Source organism: Charadrius vociferus, unplaced genomic scaffold (genome assembly GCF_000708025.1).
Source record: "Charadrius vociferus isolate BGI_N301 unplaced genomic scaffold, ASM70802v2 scaffold59, whole genome shotgun sequence".
NCBI classification, from domain to species: Eukaryota; Metazoa; Chordata; class Aves; order Charadriiformes; family Charadriidae; genus Charadrius; species Charadrius vociferus.
The window spans coordinates 2,070,951-2,086,815 of record NW_009661371.1 but is presented as its reverse complement, the minus strand read 5'-3'; the positions used below and the strand labels follow the sequence as shown (position 1 = coordinate 2,086,815).

The 15,865-nt window shown below is 39.4% G+C and overlaps 1 protein-coding gene across 1 annotated transcript in view; it reads right to left on the bottom strand.

The window, feature by feature from the left end:
- Window positions 1–15,865, bottom strand: part of KIAA0922 (KIAA0922 ortholog) — a 47,380-nt gene that overhangs the window by 1,117 nt on the left and 30,398 nt on the right. The window contains exons 22-32 of the mRNA XM_009893694.1: window positions 15,136–15,285; window positions 13,979–14,595; window positions 11,474–11,628; window positions 10,054–10,178; window positions 8,358–8,515; window positions 7,297–7,482; window positions 6,126–6,204; window positions 4,961–5,046; window positions 3,478–3,598; window positions 1,759–1,847; window positions 776–918 (exon numbers count right to left, since the gene is read on the bottom strand). Coding sequence (XP_009891996.1) covers window positions 776–918; window positions 1,759–1,847; window positions 3,478–3,598; window positions 4,961–5,046; window positions 6,126–6,204; window positions 7,297–7,482; window positions 8,358–8,515; window positions 10,054–10,178; window positions 11,474–11,628; window positions 13,979–14,595; window positions 15,136–15,285 — 1,909 coding nt within the window. The remainder of the gene's footprint in view (window positions 1–775; window positions 919–1,758; window positions 1,848–3,477; window positions 3,599–4,960; window positions 5,047–6,125; window positions 6,205–7,296; window positions 7,483–8,357; window positions 8,516–10,053; window positions 10,179–11,473; window positions 11,629–13,978; window positions 14,596–15,135; window positions 15,286–15,865) is intronic.

Here is a 15,865-nt window from a genome sequence, read left to right as displayed (position 1 = left end):
TGAATAAAATATGAAATAAAGCCACGTTTATTTTAGGAAACAGTCTTCGACCAGTTTTGCCACTTTTTAACACAGCAGAATTTTCACTTTTGCAGTTGGAAATATTTCTTGCTTTATTTGGTTAGTTTTACTCAAAATAAACCTACTGTAAATAAAAAAATAAAATTCCAAAATAGAAGATTTTGAAATACGAGCAGAAGAGAAGGTGGTTACAGTTAAAGACCACCTTGAACTGAAGTCACTACATTGCACTGTGGGATGACATAAACATGGCTCGTCTAGAGCGCAACAGGTCAAAGTCAGCATTCAGAAATCTGCACAAATCCAGCTTAAATCACTTGGATTTCCTAGCAAAAAAAACCTGTCAAAGTCACTGAGAGCAGCTGTCCATTCAGCTCTACAATTTCCAAATCTCTTTGGGTTTTGCTGTCAGCACTTTTTGTGTTTTACCCTCATCTGGAAAGGTTGATTTTGATAGGAAAAAGTCTCAGTAGACTAGGCAAGTCCAAAATGTTTTTCCATATGTAAGAGATGATTTTAGTCAATTTTCAGGCAGAAGGATCGGTCTTAAAATTTCACAGACAAGGTGCAGTAACAACCTTGACAAACAACCGGGAAAAAGCCACGCTACCTATGCCAGCACCAAATATGTACAAAAGGCTACTTAAAGGATTCATGAAGAACATGTGAGCAACAGGTAGGGGAAAGGCAGGAATTCACTGGGAAGGCTTTGAAGAGGCATTCCAATGCAGTGCCTCGCAGTGACAATACTCACTGTGGAGTTGACGTAACTGGCGGGCTCCCAGGTAGGTGGCATGTTGGGAGGTGCGTTCCAGGTGGAGGGACAGTTCTGGTCAATGAAGGCTGTATTCTGCACGGCTGCAGTACCCGGGAAGCCACTGGGGTAGTTCATGTTTTCTGCAGTTTATAAAAGCATGCAGACAAAATAAGGCTTTTGCACTATAAACACAGCTAACATTTCTGTGGAGGAACACTGAATCTTCTTGGAGTGAGCCAGGCTGGAACCGACCTCAGCCTTCAGTGACTTCAAGCACCTTCAGGGCAGCACAGCAGCGAAGCGCAACAATTTCTGTTAACAAGACTACCACTCTGTATTAGGGACTCACTAACAAATTGCTATCAGGAGGACGGGATAAAGAGTTGGCAATCTCTCCGCTGGAGAACAGAGTCTTTATTAGCTACAGAATGTGCATGGCAGAGCCTACCCAGGCTTCACTGCCAACATGCCTCAGCTCTAAGCACCCGAGGGATCACCGTGCTGCCTGTGATACTGTAGCCTGACCTTTAATTATTGCTTAGGTAATGCTAAAGAAATCTAGGTTGCTGCCAGTGTGCTTCTCAAGCCAAGAAACTCTAGCCTGGAAAGGTAATTGGTCACAAGAGGCCTTCTGTTTCACACACTGGAAGGCAGAAGCCTGCCAGAGGGGAAACAAAGAAAATTGTGCAAAAAGATTTGTGTAATACTGTGGTCACGAGCATTTCTCTCTATTCCCTCTCAGACAGAGCTCTGTATACTTGCTTTTCAGGCTTAATAACTCCATACGAAGACCAGTCTTCTCATCCACCACATGCAGACATTGTTTATTACTACAGAGCATCCAGTCAGCTGGAAACCGTAAAGTCCGCTTAAGCAATGAATGCCCAGATGTTTACAGACAAGCTCAGGCTTTTGTTCTACAAAAGGTGAGAGGAAAAAACCATGCTCAGTGATAATTCATAACCTTTATTTCATCTTACCTTCTGGGAAAGCACCATATTCATTCATCTCTAGTGGACAATACATGTTGGAAAACTGGCTGTCACAAGCTGCATTCCAGTCAATGAAGCTGTCCCAAGAAAAAAAGAAGTCTGCTGTCAGAAACAAGTCACAGAACTTCCGAAAATTATTTAGAAATACCTATTTAATGTAAAGCTGTTGGATGAAAAATGCATGTAACTGATGATGAGGGTTTTCACATTCCGCTTTCCAATTCTGCCACTATCTACTCTATGCCACTACGCAATCACTGAGCTCTTTTTCCTCTGGGAGGATGACCAACTTGTAATGACAGCTACCAGAGTCCCACTACACCTAACCGGCTTCAATTTTCTCCTCTGGAAAAATAAAGTAATTGTACTTCTTTCCCACAACCATGGAAATGGTAGACGTAAAGTGATATAATGTGATTTGAAATAGAAGAAAATGTAATGCATTCTCAAGCATTTGAATGCTTGACAATAGCAATTAAAATGGAGATATCTACTTTCCCTGCCACACATGTTAAAGTCTTGTTAAATAATATGTTTTCTAAACTATACATTAACTTGCAAGGATTAGACTTGTTTTAATTAAAATAATTTCAGAAATTCAAGAAGACTTTCCAAAAGTAATTCTGAAGGATATGTCAGAAGTGAAACAAGCCCTGCTATGCACAGAACTTGAAGTCCAAGTCTGGACCCACCCTGGACAAGGCAGGCATATAAAACAATTTGAAGTCAAGTTGTGCTAATTCAGTTTTACTATTCAGAAGTTATCATAAGTTACCACTACTACATATGAATAAATAATTACATGATTTTTTGCGTATAAAGTCCAAATTGAGATGGGCATACGAAACCAAAGTAGCATAACATAGAATCTGCCACAAATCACCATATATTTCATCTGACTTAAGAGTTGGACGGACCGCTTAGCAATTGCTCCCAATCATTAGGGCTGCAGTTTGTTGACACAACAGTTAGAACTGAGGTCAGCAGGCTTGTTGGGATCACCAGACCATCACTTGGGGATTTCTGTGTTATAACTCTGACATTTCAGATGACAGCATATGACCTGAAGAACTGGCCGTATTTCACTGCAATGTGGTGGCAGAGTATTTCTTCTTACTAGCTTGTGGTGCATCTTTCATTAGTAAAATTTGCACTGTGGAGTCTGAAGTACCAGAATTATTCAAGTTCATTACCACATGAAGATCGACCAAAATCTACACAAAGCCTCAAACAGACCAACTTTTATCCTTACACCACCTACAAACTGGACTATTTGCCTTTATTTAACAATGTTTGTTCATGCCATTTAATATGAGTACACACTGCGTAACACACCCCATGATACACGGAAGCTATGTATTTAGCAAGAGGAAAACAAACCTAAAAGCCAGGCCCTCTGCCTGGCCACGCAAAAGAAGTGGCAGAAATTAACAGCTTTCCAAGAAAGTATTTAATTAAATTTGAAAGAAGTTCTGGAATATCTACGTATGAGCAGGAACACCACTGAATTTGTCTTAGCAAAATTAGTCATGATGTACTAACGCAAGAGCATAAACAACTAGAACTAAGATTGAAGTGACAGCAAGAACTTTACTTTAACTATCACCCATCTTACAAATATTGTAAAATAAGCTCAAGCACAGTCCTCTGCATCACAGAAACCTGAACAAAGCGTTATCCATACTGTTTATGTAAAACACAACTTGCCTGTTGTGGACAGAGGGGGTTTCTTGGATCATGCATGGTATATTGTTCTCAAGGTTGTAGTTTAAACTGTTTGTCAGGCAGACTGGCTGGGCAGGCCACAAGTCTCCTGTTGGGTAAAGACCTAAAAAGGGAAAAGGGAATGAAATGCAGAACCACAAGAAGGAAGCTCCACAAACTCTGAATGTTACAATGACACTTTATTCTCAGATCCACAATAATGACTGTATGCTAGATAAAAAGTTCAGAGTTACTAACCAATCTATTTTTTTTGTGATGAATGTCCATCTTAAAACAAATCTGAAAATTTCTATTTGTTAAAAAAAAAAATAAAGAAAAAAAAAAATATATAAAGACTTGAACTGAGAAGCTAAAATTCAACAAAACTGGGAAAAAAATTACTACAGAGAGTCCTTAAGTCATCAGCTGCCAGCGCCAAGGCGGCACCCTTCCTCACAGCAGGATGGACGGCAGGGATGCGATCTCCACCAGCCCCCTCCTCACCCCCCAACTATCGGTCAGGAACCATCTCTGAAGTCCAACCACAAAATGCAGCGGGAACAGGGTCGGGTTTTTAATAGACTAGAGCCATTCACAACCAAAACAACACATGAACTCATTAGGGCTGTATTTAGCCCCTAGGGCAGATACTCATTGTGCTACTCTCTACGGACTGAGTGCCCTGACTGCCTACAGATACTTGTTTCTTATCAAATCTGTGAGAGCAGCCAGATGGAGAAAGGAAAAAATCCAAAGTACCAGTCTCTGTAAGACAATGGTTGCAAAGTTAGTTCTATTTCATTATTTCCCATGACAGATATTACGAATATTGCTACTGCGGAAAAAGTTTAATCAGCATTTGTATCCTACCAGACACCGGTTAAACCTACAGAAGGGACAGTCATGAGCAGGCAGTTCTGCTGCTCAAAGGACTATGTGTCCTAAGCAGCTTTCAAACTCCACCTCACCGTGTAGCCTGTTGCTTTTATGAATCCCACTCAACAAGTTAAAATTACTTCCCTTTGAGACACAAACAATGAAAACTCAAGAGTTTTAACAGCCCAGCCCAATTTCATTCATTATTGCTTTCAAAGACAGCAAGCCCCAACTGTGGAAATTTAGAGAGAAAAATGGTCATATTTGATTTGATGCTGAGCTTCACTTTAACACAGCAACCAGTGCTCTTGATCTCTCAACTGCATTACTTTCGGACATAAACCTGTGCAAAGCGAGAGGACGAAAAAACAAAGACTATCTAAAACGTGACTTGAAAGCTAAATGCTGTCTTCACACAGAGAAGATGCAGCAAAAAAATGTCAAGGTTATGAGCTTTCATTTGCTAACTTTGCTCTTAACTCGTTTAGAAGTCAAGTTCTAATAACAACATGGCTACCAAGTTGGTGTATACAAGTGTTATTAGCAACATCACTGAAACTGCTTGATAAAGTGTGCAAAACCCAGCTTTATTGTTAATAAAGTAACTTACTTTTATTTTTGTCAGGATCTGCAGCTATGTCAGTGAAATTGGGACATAAGGTTTCAGGATACTGGGGGATGCTGTTCATGTCTCTGCTGAATTAAAAGAAAATTTAATTTCTTAAGTCTAGGCGCTCTTATGCGTCATAATCCAAAGAATTTCAAAGGAAATAATACAGAGATGAAAAAAATATTCTAATCAACATCACAGTTGCTATTGCTTCCCCCTTTCTTTCCTGATTGTTCTTATTTTTAATTACCCATGTGCAATTTTTTTAATAGCTTTTTTTCCCAATTAAAAGCCAGCTAATTATTACACATGCAAACTGAGTAAAATTAATACATCTTAATAACCTCACTTTTATTATCCATGTACCAACCTACTACAAATTACTTCAACAGCTCTTCTCTAAAATTGGAAAACAACCTATAGTCCCTGAAGATGAGCAGGATCTCTCCTGTTTCAGTGCCCCCAACAACTTTCAGGCAAATTTACTTTTATGTGCCTGAAGACACGTAGACACACATGAACATCCATTTCATATTTGTCAAATCCGATCAAAGAAACTAGTCAATATGAGTGGAAAGGGGACATTTTCAAGCACCAGAATCCCAGAAGAAAAGGATTAAATTATTTCTGCTAGTGAAAAGAATCATGAATGAGAAACGAAATGAGGACTCGTAGTAATAAAAATTGTAGATGCTATCTCTACTACAGTAAAGAGGTAGAAAGGAATGTGGGGGAGGGGGAAATCAATTTTCATGCTGTATATCCTAGGAGAACATTATTCCCATTAAAAGAATAACATCAACTTGAAAGTCTCACTCCCACCTTTTTTAAAAAAAAAAACATTATTACTTTAATATAACTAAGTGCTAATGGAAATGTAGTAAGTTGCTAAGATCTGGAAGGAATATGAGGGGAAAAACAATTTCCTTTTTCCCCCCAATTTTATTTTACATTTGGAAGCATTTATTGTATTTCTCCAGCATAAACAATTTCGTATATCTCTTTTCACCTACTGAAGAAGATTCTTCTTCCAACTAGAAAGTACAGTTAGATGATGACAAAAAATGACAAGACAACAGGTAGGTATAATTTATCAAAATGAGACAAGATTTCAAGTTGGTGGTGTTTCTTTAATGTCTCACAGGTGTAGATTCAAATTTTTTACCTGGTATTGCAGATGTTATGAGACAGATTTAAAGTGATAGGAGTTTCAGATGGAAAATCATTTTGTGAAATACTCTCTCCTAAAGAAAAGAACGACTGTGAAAATCAAAGATCCTAAAAAAAGAAGTATGCACAGAATATACATACACACAGACTCATCAATAGTGTTAAACAAGTTTTCTCTCAGTCTGGAGACTAACTGCATTTATTCCAAAGAATGCTACCTGCTTCCACGTGGTCTTAAATGTATTTTATGACTTATAACTGATTACTGCACTCTCGATGGAGAGGTTCCTTGTTACTACTACATTAATTTTGAATTTGAAATTACTTATTTTCCTTTTTTTTAAGAGGCATTACCATTTGAACAGAAGTCATGTGCACACAATTCATCATCTATTAGACCACAGGTTCAGATACATCACATACTGTATTCTTTGACAATGTAAAGTTTTATACATACCAAAACACACGTGTAAGTACGTGCACATTTTAAAATTATTCTAAACAGCTTTTTTCAGGTACTCAAAGTTGGTTTTACTTGTGTCACTTCAGCACTTTCCTTAAAATTTACTTCTAGTGCTACATCAATCTGGATAGTGATGGCGGCGACAGGGTTTAGGCTTTCAACTATTTTAATGATATTCAGGCTTTCAAAAACCTGCAGTAATGAACCACAGTTCCCATTTCTCAGATAGTCAAGTGGCTCAGGTCTCCTGGCTACTTATGCCTCGAATACTGCCACCCAATCTCAGCATCCTCAGATCTGAACTGCTTTCACATGTTCCTCATTCCTGCCTTTTCTTAAATACTGCTATTTATAAAAGACTGTATTTTTATAGAATAATATGATGTAACATAAATTCAAAGGAAGAAATTGCTTTGACTAGTGACTCTCAGTTCTTCCACCTTTCCACAAAAACTAATTGTGAGGCTTCCTCCATGCAATTTGACATTTTCTCTGTAGCCTGACAGCTCATCTTTGTCTCCGCAAAATTTCTGCTACTTTTTTTTTTAAGTATCAAGTTCTTTAAATCTCTGCTTGTGTTTCTGAGAGGTACTCTCATCTATAAAAGGCAAGTTATGTGCCCCATGCCACAGTACCCCTTTCTGTTCAAAAGGAAGGCTGAAACTGCCCACTATGGTGCAGAAGCGGTATCTGCAGAACTTACTGGATGGAAGAAAATGCCTGGCAGTAATCATTGGCTTTTTATCTCCGTCCGAACTGCTGGTACTGCTCCAGCTACCCCAGCTCCCACGACTGGCACGAACACTTCCTGATGAACTTCCACAGTCTGAGCTTGAATCCGAACAAAACTTCTCCAAACACTTCTTTTTTGACCGTTGATAAAAGCTTTCTAAAGAAGTTGCAAAAACAAACCGACACAAAACATGTAAGAAGATTCGCTGAAAAGTCATCTGAAATGTGAATTTACATGGATTCTCTAAATTTCTTGACAATAGGGCAGAAAAAAATATTTACTGATAGCCTCAGGATAAACGTGCCAGCCCCTACCATGAGGAGCTAATGAGCTACACGACATCCCCAGTGCAATGAATGCAAGTCAGGGTACAGTGCAGTTAGAGGCAATAGTTGGAAACTGGAAGCCTATACTGTTCTTTCAAATATATAATTAATATTTTAAACATGAAACATATCCTAGATGTAGGAACATGCATTCTAAAAGCAATGACAAATGTTGCCAAGTAATGAATTCATAAGCAGAGATACTCCTTTTTTATCTCATGAGGGAGGTAAAGGACAATCCTATAAACATTGATACCTTCTTCACACCCCCCTCTTCCCAGGAAACAGCTGATTAAAGTCCTGTCGGACAGGCAGGAAGGAGGTACCCAAGCTAGTGGTGTTTTTTCAAAACGACCTGCCTATTTTAAAGGTGGCCTTTGCAATACAGCTGCTTCAGTTAATACTGGCTTTAGTTTGAACCCACAAGCAGACTGTCAGTCCTTCACCCGGGACTGATGGATTATGGCTTCAGACTGATTCATCTTCTGGTTTGCACCACCAACCAACCCCGCAGGCAAAGCACGCGGAGCCCTTCGGAAGTGAGCAGGTATTATTTCAGGCACTGCATCGTACCAGTCCTGTCGTCTTCACATCAGGGTTCAAAAGGGAGAGAAGCACAAGTCTCTAGAGGAAGGAATACAGCTCTACTGCCACAAAAACAACATTATATTTCTTCCCCTATTTAAGACAATTAAGATTGCATACCTGTTTCTCCCTGTACAGACAAGTTCCCAGCTTTTTGGTCTCCTTTACAATTTTCCCCGTTACCCTGAGGACACCAGGCTCTTATTCCAATATTCGCTCTCAGATCCGGCCTTTCAAATTCACTGCACATACGCTTCAACTCACTCTGCTCAGGGACCCTAATACAACCACACCCAAAGAAACATTTTATATTTCAGCTGCATTTTTCTTTTCCCGGCATTAAACACTTCAACTCACATGAGTATCAAGGCAGGATAAGGGGCAAGGAATAGGCTTAGGAGTCTTATTCCCCAACTTTACAGAAATCTAAAAAACCTTTCCCAAAATGCAGTATTCCACCACACAGACTACCGCTTCTCAGGGGGAGAAGCAAAACATCACGTGTATGTTAAACTCCATTCTCTAATGCACTTGCAGAAGCCAATCAGATGTTACAGCAACAAGCAGGCTAACGCCGTACAAAGATCTAGATACACTGAAAAATGTGCCCTCTGTCTATTTCACTGGCATAATTATTACTAGAATAAAACCATCATCAGAAGTAATCTGAAATTTTTGCTAGTAAAACTGAAATATCTGGATCCAATATTGTAATCAGAGAGTATTAAGGGAAAAAGAATAAAATCCAGCTGTCCTGTTGCTACAGGAAGGAAATGGTTACATCTTCACTCAGAAAAGTAGCAACTGCTGAATCAGTTCAAGGAAGAGACACCAAATTTCAGTACGTCACTTCCATTTTTTTTATCCTTCCTACCTACGAAGGTGTGCACCCTGCAAAGATTTACACGTGTGCTGACTTCCCACACAATGAATAGTAATTTGTTTATAACAAGTTCTAACAGCCCCTTCAGATTTACAATCTCCTTGTTAAGTCCGCTGACCTTAACAGGACCACTTGCAATAAAAAATAAATCTGTGAAGGCTTTGTAGGATCGTGACCTTAATTCTAAGGGCTGGGGGAGGAGGAGGATTTTCTCCTCGTAAGTGTTTCTGTTCTAGCAGCAGTTTATAACTGGTATTCTCTAAGAACAATCCAAATAACTTAAATTTAAAAAATAAAAAAAAAAATAAAAATTGAGTAGTTCACAGCCGACTTTAGAAATGCATTTAAACAAACCTCAGGGGGGAAAAAAGCCCCTTAACTTCCCAAGGTGTTCTCAATATTCTTTTGAGCCTAGTGCTGCTCTAATCTTTTTAATCATTGCAGCAAAAACGCAAGCCACTGTCTCTTTTCTATGTATTTCTCTGCCCCTTTCAAAACTACTAGAAGACAACGTTCCCTCAGTTACTCAATATAGGAGATGATTCTCCTCAAGGTCGAATCATTTCAACAATTTTGTTTTCCTTTTTTCACTGAAGAGAATACACGACTGGATTTTATCCACACAATACACAATGGAAAGAAAGCTAACCATCCAAACTTCAGAGACAGCAAATTCCAGACTATAACGGAGAGCGACCACTGCTATGCAGAACGAGGCGTGTCTATATACATGCAGATTTACAATTGGAAAATTTATTTTTTTTTTGCTGGTGATACTTAGTATTGCACATTCTTAAAAATAAAGACTTGGGCCAGGATTAAAGTGTGTTTATTTAAATAGATAAAGCAATTCTGCCTAATGTACTATGCAAAACCTGCGGAAGCATTACAGCAACTCTGGATTTCTTCATGATTTGGTGAGGCAACACATACCTTGTAGATATATTAACGTTCTTCTTCTTATTTTTTCTAGATGTTCTATTTCTATTCCAATTCATATTTGGTACGTTTCCTTCCTTCTTCTCCTGAGGTTTCTTCTTCCTATACACATCTTCTTGCTAAAGGTAAAAATATGAGCTGAGACAATGCATACATTATAAAACGCAGTTACCTCAATAAATGAACTCCATTGGATTTTTCTAGCTAAATTTCTCTGGACAAAACGACCCGACCCAAATGCGTAGTTACTTCATGATTTAGTGCCTTTCCACAGCACATCCTCTTTCCAGCACCATCAATTTGACCAGCCTTTCCAAGACTCTGTCCTTCAAGACACCAACAGACGATGAGAGAGGAATTTCTGAATTCCCAGTGTTAGCATTTTCCCCCTCATAGCATCTAGCTCTGACTTCCAGGGAAATAAAAAATTAGGGGGAGAAAAAGGAAAGCAGTCAATAAAATCCCCAATGTGCTAAAAACAAAAAACATCTGCCAGATTTATGATCGGTTTGTGTGCAAGTTCAGCAGCAATAAATCCTCCCTTTCCTCAGCAGCTGGGGGGGGTGGGGGAGGCATTCATTTGAATTACAACTGAGGAAATTATGGGGTAAGTTAACCAACAAATAATAGCAACTTTTAAAAATGCAAGACACAAACTGAGCACCATCAGCCACACATGGAAAGAAGTTTGTAACAACAGTTCCCAAAACAAGACTAGACCCTGTCTTTTCTGATACGTATTTCTCAAGCATGGTAAGCAATTCCACCTTACACCTTTTTGCCCTGGGATTCCAGCAGACAGGACACAAACATAATCCAAATTCTTGGGTTTACTAATTACTTGATGAAGTTCTTTAGGTGTTTTACACTGCCTGCAACAAAGGTACAGTCTGCTGTGTTTATCATGCTCAGAAACCAGGGGTGAAGAACGATCCTTCTCATCAGCTTCACAATCTGTTAAGGGACTTCTGCCCACTGTATTCTCAAATGCAAATTTCTGATGCAAAGCCCTATATTTGGAGATCAGGTCTGCAAAGGAAGGCCAATATGCCCATGTAGGACACCCCCCCTCTGGAGTATGTTCCCACACCATTACTGTGGCTGACAGCTGGCATTAGATGCCAGTATGTTTGTGCCTGCTCTGACAACAACGAAGAATACCTCTGGTTGCGATACAGCCAATATCATAATACAAGGCTTGTTTTAATTTTTACTAAAAGCTGCTCATCATTCTATAAAGCAGCATTAGTACGCAATGGATGTGGGAAAGCACGTCTGCATACTTCCTCAGTCATCTGATTTACAGTGTTTCAGATCTGTGACTGTACCTGGTAGTCCCTACATACACATACGTACCTAATGTGTATGCATATACAAATAAACAAAAAGATCATTTTGAGATCATAATACAAACCTCAGAAGAAGTAATCTCCTCTTTTGCACAGCATGGAGTCTCTTCCTTAGGTCCTTTATTAATCTTTTTCTCTGTGGAAGGCTTTAGGTTGATCTGCTTTTTTAAAGTCTCACAGTTTTCTGTTTCATTCCTGAGAGGCACTTGCTGGCTATTCCCTACAATTAAACAGTAACATCAGTTTGCTTGGGAAGAGAACGGGCTCCCAATCATAACCACAATATCCTCTACCTTTCTTTAAAAACAGACTTGTGCTGCTTTCCAAAACACTAGGAGACTAACCTCTGGGCTGATGATGCTGAAAATTTCAAAATCAAAAGCTTAACGCTGTACAAAAATTCTTACAGCAGTTGCAAAACATAGCTCTGAATTGATTCATGCTCATGTGCACGCCACCCCTAGCACATGCAAAAATTACCCAAGTCCTGCTCATCTCATTTGAATTTGAGCTATTCGGGTCCCAACCGTGGGTCTGTAAGGTAGAACCCGAAGCCAGAGAATACAGAGCTAAAAAACACACAGAAAAAACCCTGCAAGCTGGGTGGGGAGAAGGCTTTTCAAAAATGGGTAGATCAAAATAAGGACAGCCTTTATTTGGTGCTCTACATCTCTGAAATGTCCTCTGCGTTCACTATGAAGAGAAAGGGAAGTCATCCTTTCTTTAGGATGGGTTCTGCATTAAAAGTTTCTTTTCTTGAGAGGCTTCTGAGGAAGAAGAATTATTCTTGTGTAACAAAAGCCTAGAGATGAAGAAAACGAGAGGAAGCCCGCCTCAACAACCAGCTGAGTTGCCCAGTTGAGTCGCAGTCCTCTACCCGGGCCCTGCCGACGCTGGACAAGACAGAATTAACTTCAGCTCTGATCAGTTCCAGCAATACATCCACAGCGATCTCCTACTGAGACTCTCAGCTGCTCTGCAGGAGAAATGCCATTGCTTATCGCATTGAACTGGTCTTCTCAAACGGGAAAGGCACACCCAAACATTTTTATGGTTTCCTATCTACCAACCAAGTACAACATCCTAGCTCTGAGTCAGCCACCCTTTCCCCTCTGGAGCAGGCAGTCATGATGACTGCCAAAGGAGCCCATGTGAATGAAACACCAGGGGACACACCAGGGAAGGGAGGCTGACAGAGCTCTAAAAAACCCTCCGTTGCTCTCCAGCACACAAACAAGCAAGTACCTGCAATCTTGAAGACTGCCTGTTTGCACAAAACCAGGTCTGTAACTATAAGCAAGATATGGTACTTTTTAGACTTCGTTTATCCTACCGAACTTCTTGAGACACAGAAATACTCGCATCCCTGACAGCGCAGAAAACCACAGGTGCTAATGGACAATGCGGCAGATTACCCGTACTGCTTTACCACTGAATACAAGTAACTGTCAGCACTCCTGACACGCTCTCTCAAGGTGGCAGTTTTGTCAATGAAAGCAAGTCTAGCGTCTCCCAGTGGGTTTACGTGTAACCATGATTTCCACAGCCTGGACTCAAAGTTACTTTCCTGTGCACGTAAATACAGTTAAGACATAATCACTGACCATTTTTTTTCCTCCCCCAGCTGATTTCCTAATTCAAAGCAAAGAATGAACAACACTCTGCAGTTTAGGAGCGCATGAAGAATGTCAAAGTACTTTGTAAATATGGGTGAAACTATCCTGCCTCCACCTGAGACAGCACATGCGTACCCGCTCTATCTCAGATACCACCACAATGGGAAGCAACTGGCCCAGGGTAACAACTACACACTACAGCAGAGCCTGAAATCCCTCTGTGATGGCTCAATCGCTAAATAAACTCTGCCACAGCTACAGCAAATGCCAGACTGCAGCATTCAGCCACTTTGCCAAGTGCCTAGGTAAAGCCAAGCTTCCAGAGGACACATTCTCCTACTCTGCTCTCCATTTCCCCCAGGTGCTCTTGGGCTGCTCTTAAAACTTTGAGTTGTGAAGCTAAGAGGTAAGACTTCCCAGGCAGCTTAGTTCCACAATTTAAAATAAAATAAAATAAAATAAAATAAAATAAAGCTATGCTGTTACTAAGAGATCTTCAGATTCCTACAAAATACAATTTCACAATATTCTGATGTCAGCTTTTGTTATTTTAGGTGGTTTTATCAAAGGACTTCTGAATATCCAGTACTGAACATGCTTGCTTGGTGACTAAAAATCAGGCATCAGATTTTCAGTGGACCTGAATATCACAAACTGGGATGTTTCTGAATATTTGACAAGGGCAATTTGTGTTTTCGAAGCAGATCTATGACATCAATTATTGTAACCATTAAAATGCTACAGCACAAGCTTGAAATCTGTAAACCAAGGCAAATTTATGATTTATGAATCAACTTTTAATGCAAGCTACTTCCTTAGGAATGTAAACAGATAAATCATTGTGAACACATAAGAAATACCACATCTCCTTGTCCCATGCAAAAGACAAAATCCTGATCACAGTGAACTCAACAGAAGATTTTGACTGACAGAAATTGGAAAAAAACAAATTACCACTATTTTTCCTAGAAATTTCTTGCAGCTCTGGCTGTTGCTGAGGTGAATTTCTGGCCAAGTGACTTTCAGGTAGCTTCTTGGACATCTTCACAGGACAGAACTCCTGTTCTTTGAGCTCAACTAGATTTTCTGAAGTTTTAAGGTTAGTTTCCTTAGGAAACATACATGTTTGAAGATCTTCCTTCAGATCACACTCTGAAGAAGTATTTTTAATGAGAACTGTATTCTTCAGTGCACTTTCTTCTTTACCCAGAAAGTTTTCTGGAAGAGTTAAATTCTTATTGACATTTATGCCATTTGCATACTTTAGAGTTACCCAGTTCTCACTGACAACATCAGTGCAAATGTCCTCTTTTGGCGCTGAGATTTGGTTCTCCACAATCTGATTTTGTTTCTCATCAGTAGTTGCAATGGCGCTGCCAGCTGCTGTGTTTGGTTTCTGCTTACTGTAGTAAACTGAACATTTGTGTTTCTTCTGAGAGTGGCTGTATGTTGCAGGACTTCTCTTTGCTGCATTCTGACTTCGGCTGGAAGAAGCGCCTACCGACAGGAAGCCCTTCCCTTTACCTTTATCTGAGGAACTATAGGAATCCATAAATGTCTTGCAGCTTCCCCTGGAGAAAAAATAAATTATTTGAGATTGTTTTATGGGGTATTTTTGTAAGAAAAGAAAGGGGGGCATATTCACAAGCTGTGAAACTGCATTAGGTCTTCAATTTTTCATACTAGCTAAGCACATTCTGATTTCAGTGGGAGTTGAGCAAGACTCTTCAGCATGTGCTCAGGCTTCAAACACACTTATGCTTCAGTAAGTACCTAACTGACCACCCAAGAGGCTCACATTTGAGGACCATTCATGTATTTTCCATTCTTTCCATGGCTGCTGCACATGGTGTACCTTTTACTTCAATCACACAATTTTTACCCTATGTACTACTGACAATGTACAAGAATAAACTCTTGAGTTCTTCCATTTCTCTTTTGTGGAGATGAATATACACCACAACACTGAAAGCTCTCTGAAAGAGGTTCCCTGGAACGCTCTCCTCTAAAGCAGCCCACACAGTATCAAAATACAAACATACAGAAAGCATCACTCCAAAATAAACAGGGTACAAAAAAGGCAATTCAAAAGAACAAAAAAGTATTTTTACTTGTAGGAATCAGAGCTGATTACGTCAACGGGGTTGCTGTTCTGCTGCGGTGAAGAACTAGGATTTGGCCTCTGTCTTGATTTCATGAACTCTGCTAGAATATACTGGGCTTGCTGGAAGGCTATCAGAATCACTCCAAGCAGGGACAAACTGCCAAAGAAAACAAGATACTGGTGTCTACAATTTTCAGGACTATTCAGTGAAAGAGTTAAAAAGCTTCTAACAATATGCACTTTTCAAATACTTTGTTAGTAAGTTCTAAGCAAGACAGACAGGAAAACTCAAAATACAGTTTAAAATAACAATTGTAACGGTCTTTTCATTTTTTCCTTATAGTTCTTGTTAGTTACTCTCTCAGTAAAATAACTCAGCCATAAGCTTTACAAAGAAAAAAAATCTAACAAAGAAAAAAATCCATTCTAAGAAGCTAATGCTTGATTTGAAGACCAGTTAGAAGTCAGACTCACTATAACACAATGACAATATATCATAGTATGATACCTATCAGTCTTCTGAGTAGCTTCTATTCATTCATGATAGTTATGTCATTATTTTGATATTTATTTATTACTGTCTCTTTCTTTTCCTAGAGAAAATGCTGGCATAAAATGGGCCACAAATGCCACTGTGCTTCTGAACTAAAACTGAAGTTGCAAAATATCCTCTCTTTCTTTCCGGTGTGTTAACTGCACCAAATATAAATTGATCAGAACAAGAATCTTTGTAATTC